At 39.3% G+C, this 12,532-nt stretch overlaps 1 protein-coding gene across 3 annotated transcripts in view; it reads left to right on the top strand.

Annotated features, from left to right (window-relative positions):
- Nucleotides 1-12,532, top strand: part of NAV2 (neuron navigator 2) — a 399,914-nt gene that overhangs the window by 370,276 nt on the left and 17,106 nt on the right. For all 3 annotated transcript variants that reach the window (XM_057414369.1, XM_057414368.1, XM_057414367.1), the window contains 6 exons: nucleotides 1,642-1,665; nucleotides 1,785-1,859; nucleotides 6,547-6,630; nucleotides 7,280-7,391; nucleotides 8,643-8,788; nucleotides 11,213-11,385. In XM_057414369.1, coding sequence (XP_057270352.1) covers nucleotides 1,642-1,665; nucleotides 1,785-1,859; nucleotides 6,547-6,630; nucleotides 7,280-7,391; nucleotides 8,643-8,788; nucleotides 11,213-11,385 — 614 coding nt within the window. The remainder of the gene's footprint in view (nucleotides 1-1,641; nucleotides 1,666-1,784; nucleotides 1,860-6,546; nucleotides 6,631-7,279; nucleotides 7,392-8,642; nucleotides 8,789-11,212; nucleotides 11,386-12,532) is intronic.

Raw genomic sequence — 12,532 nt, 5'->3', positions numbered from 1 at the left:
TACAACTATGCTGAATTAAGTTTTGCTTCAGAGGACCTCAGTAGATCTGAGATTTCAGCTTCATTACCTGAAGAACCCCAGAATTTGCTGAATAAACTCATTCCAACCTTGCATTAATGATTTGCTGCAAAAGTTTTTAATGCACAGATGTTAATAATTCTAAAGAAGCCATTTGTTCACTGTGCCAGTAATATGTTCTTCAAAAGTATATATTCAGTTAGGTTATCTGATCATAAAACAAGGCTTACTGGAGTATGAAAACACAGGGTTGTTTTTTTTAATGGGTGTTGCATTTGCTTGTTTTCTTCTAAATCTTATGAAGAGTGTCTGTTTAAACATATACTAGGGAAGACCTTGTAGGATAAGACTATGCCTGTGCTGTAATGGGGAGGTGAGGCTGCAACATGCAGACCATGTCTTGCCTAGCCCTAGCTTTTCTGTAGCTGGTTGTGGTGGTAACTACAGTCATTCCTGGCATGCTTTGATCACAGGCTTGGGGGCTTCTTAAAACGCAACCCTCTCAAAAAGCTGCTTCTGAGAAGAATTGCTTCTAAAGTATGTGTTACTTGAACAGGATCTTCAATTTCAAATTCTTAATGCAAGTATGATGTGTCTTCGTGCTACCACAGCTGTAACGAGTGTATGTGATACAAGAACTTGCTCTTGGAAGGCCATGTATAACTGTCTGCAAAGTCTCTCAAGCCACCATAGAGCTATTTATCATTATTTCTCATACATGTTTCGCTATTAATAAGCTAAGACCTTGAAAATAAATTGAAATACTATCTTTCATTATTGACTTCAGCTCAAGCAGTCTACATGAAGCCAGAATAGATAGAAGGTATTGGAAGGATGGAAAACAGACCTTTTCCTCTTGGCTTTTGTTTATAATCATGAAAACTTCTGAGCAGCTGCTGTGTAAGCTTCTGGTTTATGTGCGTGCTGCCCAAGCACAAGTGGCTCCTAATAGTGTGGTTTGATGGGTATAATTTTCATGGTGTCTGCTAGTGGACATGTTTACACAAGGACAGTGGAGTGTGTAACTTCCTACCGTATATTTCTTTGTAGCTGAGAACTTTGGTTGGAAACAAGCCATAGTAGCCACAGTTTTACCATGTAAGGCCACTGCAGATGACCAGTACATCCACTTTGCGTTCTTGGATAACTAGCTGTGTGTCCTCAAGTTTTTCAGCATCCAAGTGGGAGTCATTTTATTTCGTATCACTTTGGAATGTAAACACGTGGTCTTCATTCTATGGAGAGCTAGCTGAGCATGGGAGGAAGAGAATTCCTGTCTGAGGTCAGGCACGTTCTGTGACAGTCCTGGCTCTTTGGAAGCCTCATGCAGCTCCTTATGCACTTTACTAGTTCATGATTCAGAGTTGGAGGTACAATGATCTGTACGCTGGGAATTGGAGCCCAGTTCCTTCCTGCAGGAAGAAGTACTGTACAAGCAGCCTGTTTCTTTTTCCTGAAGCGTAAATAAACTAGAAGATTATTTTAGATTGAATATGGATGTGGGAATCCAAAATAAGGAATTCACATGAGGACTCAAAAAAACCTTTTGAAATATTGTATATATTTGTCAGGCTGGTTATGTTGTAACATTCTCATTTATTTTCCTTTGTTTTTATTTTATAGCCTGAAGAGAAGTGCCAGTCAGAGGTAAGAGCACATCATGTTTGACAGGCATAAATGTTCTGTCAAGGCACTCTGCATTTCATGTCTTGCTATTTTAGTTCTCCATATTACAGTGCAATAAAGTGCTCTCTTCAAATATATAGATTCGCAAGCTACGAAGAGAGCTGGATGCATCCCAAGAAAAAGTGTCAGCTCTGACAACTCAGTTGACTGCCAACGTGAGTACAACTTTGAGAACAAACACTAGCAGGGAACGCATTTAATGTGCCAGGTTTTGTGGCTGTTACCAGCCCAGTTTTAATAAGTGACAAAAAGATTTCATGTGTATAACACTCAGTTTAAAATAACTGCATGCATATGGAACCTTCCAAAAAGTAACATCCCCTGTCCTACTGAATTGTCTGATGCTTTTCTTTAAATACTGCATTATATTATTCATTTGGCTTTTGAGATAGATATATATATAGATATATAGATATATATATATATATATATGTAAACCGTCTTCAGAGCTTGAGAAAAAACACTGAGACAGGGTCTTTATACATAGTGTCTTGCTTTATAAATCCAGTTGGATTTGTAGGCACGTGTTTGTGGGATAAGATACAGATGATGGTTGTAATTGGTAAGAATAAAAATTGGTAGAAATGTGAATTGAAATGCGTTATATTTTGCTGTTTCATTAAGATGTAGGCTAATGGTAATAGGTAATAGTAGCATAAGGGGCTGTGAGAACTAATTTCAAGTTATGCCTAAAGAGTAAACATATCTGATTTTTATTAACCAGTGTAGTACTACTTCTGCTTGTTTCCCATGAGGAATTTGATGAATAAGTTTGAAAAAGAAGGATTTGGAAGCCAGGAGGTATTGAGGCAACACTAGTATGACCCTGAGCAAGTTTGTGTTCTGTGCTGATATCTGCAATACAGAAGCTTGCTAGAAAAATAAGCAGTGCTAGAGTAAATAAACTACAGATGAATAGTCATTGGATCATACTGGCATCCTAGTTTGTGGGAATGAATAAACATCAGAACACATGCTGCTGAAGAGGACATTCCTGTATACCATCTCTGAACAGGTAGAATACAAAACTTGGCACAGTAAAGAGCAGTAACACCTCTTACAAGAAGGATTCAAGGGGAAATCTACTGTGGTGGTCGCTACAGGCATCACAGTTCTTCATCCAGCTTGCAAAATGGAAAAGCAAAACCAAGAACACAGTTAATAGAAAAGTCAGATAAAAGGGCTTTGACTGCATGTAGCCACTCGGTTGCTCTCCCAGGAGGAAAAGGAAGAATTTAAAAAACCTGCCAGAACTTAAATATTTAAATGTTTGCCTTTCAAATGCAAAGGGTACTGGATACACGAGTTGGTTTTCATCCAGAAGCTTCCTTTACGTATGAGAAAGCAGGACCAGATTCCCTTGCATGCATTTTTTTATCACCTTGTTGAGCTTGTATCCTTCAAACAAAGAACTTGCCAGCTGTGCAACTCAGCCTGTCTCTGCCTTAGTTGTGCTGCAGTGTTCAGATTCAGCCTGTCTCCAAGAGCAGTGAGTAGCACAAGCTACTCTGTTCCTGTCTAAGGTGTCAGTAATTCGCCCAAGACTTTGTGCATGGTTACTACCACTGTCTTTTTGGAGAATAGTTTTTGACAGCTGCTGCGTATTTTTGTTTGCTTTGGAGTAAATTGGGGGAGTGTGCAGTTGGGGGGTCCCCAAAAAAAGTTAGCATCACAATGTATAATATTCTCTTTTGCATTTGTAGGGTTTTATTCGTGCTATTTAAACTTCTTAGACTGGAATTGCCCCTTATTTATCCATAAAACACCAACAGTCTGCTGCAGAGATGTTGCTATAACTGTCCTTGTAATAGATTTCAGTCTGTAGCCTCTTTTCAGAGAACGTACTCTTTTTTCCATTTAAAAGGGTAGGTCTGTTCCCTAAAAAGTTAAGACTCATAAATGCTGTTTGTTAAGACACTGCTTTAGGGACATCTCCTTTACGCAAGATTTTTTTAATGTAAGCATTTTGAACTCATCTTTCTATTTATTTGGTGATTTTTTTTTTCCTGGATTTTCCTGTATAGACACTGCAGCTTTTGATGTTTCTCAGGCTATCAGGGGCAAGAGTTTGAAAAGGTTTTTCTCCAGCTAGGAAGTGCAGATAACTCTCTTTTTCTATAGTTCGCTGAACAGTTTCCAGATAGGAGTAATTATAAGGTGCTTCATCCATATTTGAAAGAGCAACTTTCTCTCAAGGTTTAGGTTAAAGCTTTAAAGGTTTGTATCCCATTATTAATCCATGTGGTCCTGCTTGCCTGTTTCTTCTCTGCTTTTGCAAAGTATTGCTGAGGACTCCTGAATATCAGTGTTGTTGTTCCCTGTTCATCCTCCCAAACAGAAGCTTTGCAGTCTGTGTTTTTAAAATAAATATTTAGATTTTCATACATGTGTAACATGAGGTTCTAAATGACTTTTTGCTATTTTCTCACAGGCTCAGCTGTTTATTTTCATAGGGGCTGATGGGAATGAGAGATGCACATCCCCGTGTTATTGTACTGCTCATGTTTGTTTTCATTGTGAATGTGAGAACAGTTATTTAGGATAAGTCAGCTGTGTGCTGCTGCTGAACAAGTCAGGAATATCTCTGTGAAAGGTTTTGCTGTTCTGCGTATATTTAGACGAGAGAATGTCCTTTTCCGTTTGGAAAGATTTCACACATTTTATGTCTCATTTTGTGTATAGAATTATTTCCAATAGCAAAATAAAGTATTTTTTATAGTTTGTGTAGATTATTGTGCCTAATGAGACAAATACGTGTTGAACTATGTCTCTGTTATTTGTGCACATCCATATCCATATACATGTATATCTATAAAACGATGCCATGTAATTTCACTGGAAACATAGTTCCCTCTTACCAAGGTCCTTTCCGTCTTCTCGATCTGTATTTCCTTCCTTTAACTTACCATCATTTTCATTTCCTAGCTGATGTCCTTAATGTAATCGACATTGGGTTCTCAATGCTTCATGGGAAAACAAAAAAGGGTAATTGGCCAAGCACCAGACGTTTTGGATCATATTTAGCACATGGACCTTGGTTGCAAGCAGATATTCAAATATTGGAAAATTCTTTGAGTTAGATGCAGATATATTGGCCAGTTAAGCATCTGGCAGATTGACTGCAATGCTGAAGTAGTCCTTTATCCCTCTCTGCAGGGAAGGCATCTCTGGTCTCAGCTGCTTAAATTGGCTTTTGGAGTTCTCCTGTTGGGATAGCACAGAGAAAATCTGAAACCTGCAGCACCTTTTTGCCTTAAATCTCCACGAGGAAAATAGTGATCTAGTTGGAGGGATGTTCTGTCTGGCTTTTCTCTATCTAAAAACTTGCTTTATATTTTATCAAGGCCGGATTTGATCTAAGTGTGAGATGTCCCTGCCCATGGCAGGGGGGTGGAACTAGATGATCTTAGGTCCTTTCCAACCCAAACCATTCTATGAGTTACTGTTTTGTGGTTTATTTTGTTTTTTAGGATGTCCTCCTAAAACTTAGGAGTGATGACATTTTGTTGTTTGGGGTGTGCATATATATATACCCCCATATATATATATATATACACAATATATATATGTTGTTTGGGGATATATATCTTTTATATGTATATATATGTATATGCACACTTTGGGAGAAGACTTAAGATCATAGAATAATAGAATAGTTAGGGTTGGAAAGGACCTTAAGATCATCTAGTTCCAACCCCCCTATAAACTTTCTGTGAAAAGCTTTGTGGCAGGAGTTCCCTTAACCATATGAAGGGCACCTGAAAACCATCAGTAGGTAATCTTACATATGCTAATAATGGCCCACATAAAAAGTTGAAGATGAAGTCTGATTTCAGAACTGAACAGCAGACGTTCAGAAATATTGATTGGTTTGTCTCTTTTTCCTCTCTACGTTTTGTGACAGGATGTCTTGTCATGTCATTGCTTGCAATAGCTTGAGAACATGGCTAGATAACCAAGGACATCCTTCCATGCCTTCTTGGTGTCAGGGATACTTTCAGGTGACAAGGTGTATTCCCTAAAGCATTCCTGGAAAGACTCAGTTAATGAATTGGATGTTTTAAGAAAAAATTGACTCTAATAAAGTCTTTCTATTTCAAAAATGTGTTTTCCATTTATCACAAGATCCAAGCAGCTTTAAACAGCTGAGAAAAGCACATGAACTAGATTAGTTTGAGAGTGGATTTTCAAAGGACCTTAACTCCTTAGGGATCCAGGAGGTAATTTTTTTCTTGTATTCTGGATGTGGGATTGCATGTTTTACAGAATAAATGAGAATTCCAGACTAGAAAAAGCAATACCACTCTTGGATCCTTTGTTAGAGCATGTTGATGTGATTGCCATAGCCAGGACAGTTTGAGGCAGCTGTCCTGACTATTGCAATCATGATGTCTTTAAGAAGTGGATGTAGTAGCTGAGTGAGGAGCCGCCTCTGGGAAATCTCCTGATGTGTCAGGTCACAGTATTACTCATATGTCTCTGTCTTCTGAAGTATTTGATAGCAGCTGCTGCTGAGCAGGGCAGGGTTTATAGCCTAAAACTGCATCATTCCGTAGCATGCTGCCATAGAAGTTGTACAGGAAAGGGCTGTTTGCTAAAATTTTGAAGTTGGTCAATTACCTTTGTCATTTCTGATTTTCTACAAATAAATAGTTCCCGGTAATTCGTTTGCAAGCATTTTCATAACTCATGCTCTACTCATTTGACCTTTTCTAATCAGTGTTTTTAGTCTGTATCATTTACACAACAAACGATGCAGTTCCCTAGGTGGTCCATTTAAATAGCTGCAGAAATGTGCTTGTTTGGGGAGAGCAATCTACTCCTGTATGGTTTGACTTTCAGGCTCACCTCGTGGCAGCATTTGAGCAGAGCCTGGGGAACATGACGATCAGACTGCAGAGCCTGACAATGACAGCAGAACAAAAGGCAAGCTTGAAAAGGGTTTGGGGATGTCTTAACTTCTGTTTCCAGCACTGCTGCTTGTGCTTCTTCTGTGACTGGGGGGATTTTGTGCTGTTTGGCTTTGTTTCCTCAGTTGTGGCGACAGTAAAATGGAATCAAAATTTTGCATAGAGTCCTCATTTTCTGCACTTGGATGTTGTGGCAAGTGAGCAGGTTATTCCTACAAGTTGTTGGTTTGGACACATCTTCATTATTGCATATTTTTGCAACAAGTTTCTTCCCAGTGCATCCACACATGTGCATGGTAAAGAGAAATACTGAGAAAAATCTTTGCAAGACAGGCAACACTGGGGTTTTGGACAGTATGCTTGAATATATGCAATTAAGTAGTGCATGTTCAAGCATACACAATCCAATATACACAATATTTCTGTATTCCAGAGCATCCATATTCTTTCTTATCATAATAACCAAGCTATTTTGCAGCTTAGCAAGGGTGTGCTTCCCTCTGCATGCCAGACCTCATTTTCATCTCCTTGTACATATATTCCAGAAATTCTCTATCAGCTACCAATACCCAAATTGAAAAGCGGCTTCTTTGGAGCAGTTACCATCATACTATCAGCATTTTCCAGCATGTCACCTTTTTTTTTTTTTTTAACCCTTATTCAAGGACTCAGAACTGAATGAGTTAAGGAAGACAATTGAACTACTGAAGAAGCAAAATGCTGCTGCCCAGGCTGCCATCAACGGAGTCATCAACACACCTGAGCTCAACTGCAAAGGTAAGCAGCACAGCATCACCTATAGAAACTGTGCAGTGCTCATGAGACTTTTGTCCTCTCAGGAGTAACTGATGTAACCATCAAAGATCAGCTTTGTCTTATGCTCTAGTTAACTTGTTTGGGATCATGTGGGATTTGAAATAGGTATCTGTGTAAACTATGATAAATTGTACAGAAGTAAATGGAAAAGTAAACCGAGAAGGTGTTTTAACAAAGCTTTTTCCACCTTCAGTGTGGAAAATTCACTGAATTTACCAGAATCATTTAGTAATTCACCCATCTAGCTGCTGTTGTGAAGCAGCAGGGAGCAGAGTTCCCCATTTCAGAGCTGTCAGACACTTGGTTTATTTTCTTCAGTGTTTTCAGTAATCTCCAGTGTAAAGTCTAAATACAGTCCTGTCTATCACACATCTCGTATTTATCCCAGTAGTTACACAGGGATATATTCCTAATGGAAGGGTTTGTAAGGTCTGGGTCTGAGATTTTAATCTCTCCGCAAGAAACAGTGATTATCATATACTAAGCTGCATCAAAAAAAGTGTGACCAGCAGGCTGAAGGAGGTGATCCTGCCCTTCTGCTCTGCTCTTCTGAGACACCAGTTGGAGCACTGTGTTCAGTTCTGGTGTCCTTAACATAAGAAGGACATGGAACTGTTGGAGCAAGTCCAGAGGAGGCCATGAGGATGATCAGGGGCTGGAGCACCTCCTGTTATGAAGAAAGGTTTGAATGGGAAGCAGGCTGAGAAAATTGAGCCTCTTCAGTCTGGAGAACAGAAGCTGCATGGAGACCTCATAGCAGCCTTCCAGTATCTGAAGGGGACCTACAAGGATGCTGGAGATGGACTCTCAGGGACTGTAGCAATAGGACAGGTGGTGAAGGGTTTAAACTTAAACGGGAAGTTGAGGTTAGATATAAAGAAGTTCTTCCCTGTGAGGGTGGTGAGGCACTGGAACAGGCTAACCAAAGGTGTGGTAAATGCTCCCTCCCTAGCAGTGTTCAAGGCCAGGTTCTACGGGGCTTGGAGCAACCTGGTCTAGTGGAAGGTGTCTCTGCCTGGGGCAGGGGTTTGAAACTGGGTGAGCTTTAAGGTCCTTTCCAACCCAAACCATTCTATCATTCTGTGATTAGCAGCAGTGATTTGAATTACACCAGGGTGATTGTCAAGGTGTTTGTTTCCCTAAATGTTTCTTTTAGATTACATAATAAAACACCAAATTGCAAATTTTGACATTGCCTCCATTCATACGCAGGACCTGGAGCTGCTCAAGCCACAGACCTGCGGATCCGCAGACAGCACTCTTCGGATAGTGTCTCCAGTATTAACAGTGCTACCAGTCACTCCAGTGTGGGGAGCAACATTGAGAGTGATTCAAAGAAAAAGAAGAGGAAGAACTGGGTGAGTATACTTTAGCAGATTGTGTGAGTTTTATATAAAACTGTCAGAACACACCCCAGTGAAACTGAGCCACTCAGCTCCTCACTCCTCCCCTCCTACAGCAGGTTAGCACAAGGACTATGCACTGCTGAAATCCTGTGTAAACTCTTTTGAAAGTTTGAGACCTAAGTGATGTGTATGCTTGTGTTGATGCATAGTACTGAGTTTTAGCTTCTACCGCTGAAAGGCCAGTCTTAAATTAGAAGTAGCTGTCAAAGATCAGTTCTGGCTAAAAGTAATATGGTGTCCCACCCCTTAGGGGAAACCTGCAATAAGAGATTCTTCTTTTTCTTTGGCTTGTAGGGCTTGCTTTTAAGTGAACATGTTAAACGCTTTAAGAACTCTGTTTTGAGAATTGCCATGAAGCTCTACAATGAAAAAATAACCAATCTTGAACAGTTTTGCTTACTTGTCATTTCCCATTTTTCCTTCTTTGCACATCATGTACTCTGTACATGGTACCCTGTACTGGAGGAAAGGTACATTATATTAAACTCCATTTTCAGTTAGACCATAATTGCCTTAGCGTCTTAGTCTAATTGTAGTCTGGACGAAAGTCCCTAGATCCTTTATTGTAGCCAGTAAAGCAATCCATCCCTTCCTTCCTACTGAATTTAAGTCTTCCGGGATCTTTTGGTTGTACAGATAAATCCGTATAAATACAAAATGTGGTTAGAGCTGGTAAAAGCTTGATTTGTATTTGCACAGTATCCTCTCAGAAATGCTTGTGAAACTCCTGAACTATAGGAAACAGCTTTCTGAGGAGGTTCTTGTTTTTATTTCTCTCTTGTCCCAGTGGTTTAATTTTGATATCTTTCCAGGTCCTTCATAACAGCAGTATTTCCACTCTGCCCCTGAAATAATTGGTTGAATGGAAACTGTCATCTCCAAATCCTTCTTGTGCTAGCTTATGCATCAGTTATAGACAAAGTAAATTGCTTTAACTGAAATTGCTAGCAATTCTGAATTGGTGATACAAACCGTTCATAATCATTCAGCTTCAGTTAAGACAAATACTAAGTTTTTGCTTTAGCTTCAGTTCTTTGTTTTGTAACCTAGAAGGTATTACCCTACATCAACAGTTATCATTCAGCAGATGACTATTTTTAAAGAAGGTTAAGGAAACATCTCCGTATTAAAAATAAATAAATAAAGTTTTCAGGAAGTAGGAGAAAAAGGACAGTCTTTTTATGTAAGTTGGGTCTGATTACCCATTGTTGTCTATTCCACAAATACTGAAGAAGTTCTCAGCCAAGATCTTTTTGTTATCTATGGAAACAACACGGCTGTCCATTCAGAGCTGAAACACCAGATTTTCAACATTTCTCACTGTAGGAGTCTTTGTCTAGTTTAAAATTAACTTTCAGCTCATGCTAAGCCAGCCTGTTTACAAAAGTTAATTTGCGATAGCATTAAATGGTGTTCATAGAGTATCCTGAGTTGGAAGGGACCCATGAGGATCATCAAGTCCAAACCCTGACTCTACACAGGGTAACCTAAAAATTAAACCATTTATCTAAGACCATTGTCCAGATGCTTCTTGAGCACTAACTGTTGAACTGTAACTTTGGGATAACGTCAATTTAATCACATTTAATTCATTCTTTTTGTTGTTTGAATATGGCAGTCACACGAAAAAAGGTTATTTTAATTGCAGGTAGGTGAAATACTTGTTCCTGCAATGAAAAACACAATATTAACCTGGCTGTTAGCCAAAACATTCTGTCTGAGCTAAGGAGAAAATAAAATTTAAATAGTTAAGAGGTTTTGGTGTGGTGTTTCCCCCAGATAACACAAAAAATAACCATATGTCTTTTGAAACACCTTGTTTATGGATAATAGAGTTCCAGTTTTAAAGTAACTGATGGTCTTTGTTGATTATTGATCATGTTTGTCTTAGAAAGCCAAAGCTTTCCTGGCTTTCCTGTTAAAACATGTCTTCTTTTCATTCCCCCACTGCCTTTTGCTTGCGCTTCTTCTGGCAGGTCAATGAGGTAAGGAAGACCTACTTTACACTATGAGACACAAAGCTAACCCATCCATTTACATCACTAACCGTTTCAGCATCATTAACCTTGGCTGAGCCACATCATGTTGTAGCTGCAAGTTGTTAGAACATCTCTGTCAAGCCTGTTGCACTGAACAGAATTTGCTATGAAATAATTAAAAATAGGAAGCATTGATATCCACTCCTATTGACATTATTAATCTCATCGTCAAGGAAAAAAAAGCTTTTTTATTCTTTTTTACCTGTATTAAAATATACATGAGTATGGCTTTTATCAGTTGGAGTATTTGCATGTTAAAGTTCTTATTCTGTAGTGCTTTTTGCCTGGTTGCATTCTTAATGATGTGCCTGCTGTTGTGTTCTTGGGGTTTTTTCAGTTACGCAGCTCCTTCAAGCAAGCTTTTGGTAAAAAGAAATCTCCCAAGTCAGCATCTTCTCATTCAGATATTGAGGAGATGACTGATTCTTCGTTACCTTCTTCACCAAAGCTGCCACACCATAACTCCACTGTTTCAACATCATTGCTGAGAGCTTCCCATTCCAATTCTCTGTAAGTGATTCAAGTTCTAAACAGCAAATGCCGTGGAAGGGATCTTGCTGCATTGGTAGAGGAAAAGAGAAATATTGTGCTTTGAAGAGATCCAAAGTTTTCCATGCTAGCTTGAAAAAACATCTCTAGGCCGCTTTACAGAAACAAGCAGAGGCAAAATGTACCTGACACCACCCTGTCACCTTTGATTCTTCTGTTTAAGAACCTGCACATCTGTACAAGCACTACAAGAGTCTGACAGCTCTTCATCATGAGGCCACAGGAGGAGATGCAGACTGTGCTACAGATCAGGGCTGTTCTGTTGCCACTGATAGGTGTTTCTCCCACTTACCTTATCAACCAGAGGGGTACTGTGTTTTGCTAAATGGGGTGAAATCCTTAATCCTGTCATACTGACAAAAGAAGGAACAAAGATCACACTTAACACCTACTGCCTATTTTGAATGTTCTGTAGTCAAAGGAGATTACAGGCAGAGAATAGAATAGCTGAATTTTGTATTCAGGGAATTAAAGATAGGTAGGGTGACTCCCAACCTAGTGCCTTTCTGTTAGTGTCCAGGAAGCCAAAAATCATTGCATTGTTACTGTAGCATAATTTATATTTCATTGGGATGCTATCCCAGCAGAACATACTGAGTATGAAGAGTATTTATAACCAGGGTGATCTTAAAGGGCAGAATTAATTGGATCTCTTGCTGTTAATGGAACAAGCCAGGCCAAGTCTGAGATTTTGTTTTCTCTATTGGCTAAAGACTGCTAATCTGCCTTGATGATTTCCATAGCTAATCTGCCATGATGAATTCCCAGTTAAGTTGACAAATTCAGATAACGGTAAGGATTTATTGGAAATCAAACAGGATAGTTAATGATACAGCTGAACTCATCTGCCAGCTTATGCCTGATGAATGGAGATGATCCACTCTTTTTTTTTCTTTCGTACCTACCCACCCACCTTGCCTGCTCCTTCCTTTGCACTGGCTCTGCTACTTCTCAGACAGCTCCACTGAGCTGATGCAGCGTTCTAATTATGTGAAAAATAGTTTGACAGAAACAGAGATTTTTTTTCCCCCAGGTTGCTGGATTGGCTCAGGTCAGGGCTCTGATCAGACTCCGATGAGTGCCAAAGCTGGCATAGGCGTGGAAGCAT

This window comes from Pezoporus wallicus, unplaced genomic scaffold (assembly GCF_028554395.1).
Source record: "Pezoporus wallicus isolate ANWC-B61680 ecotype Strahan unplaced genomic scaffold, APGP_CSIRO_Pwel_v1 contig_5967, whole genome shotgun sequence".
Classification (NCBI taxonomy): Eukaryota; Metazoa; Chordata; class Aves; order Psittaciformes; family Psittacidae; genus Pezoporus; species Pezoporus wallicus.
The sequence above is the reverse complement of the archived record's forward strand: the minus strand, read 5'-3'. Positions and strand labels throughout refer to the sequence as shown.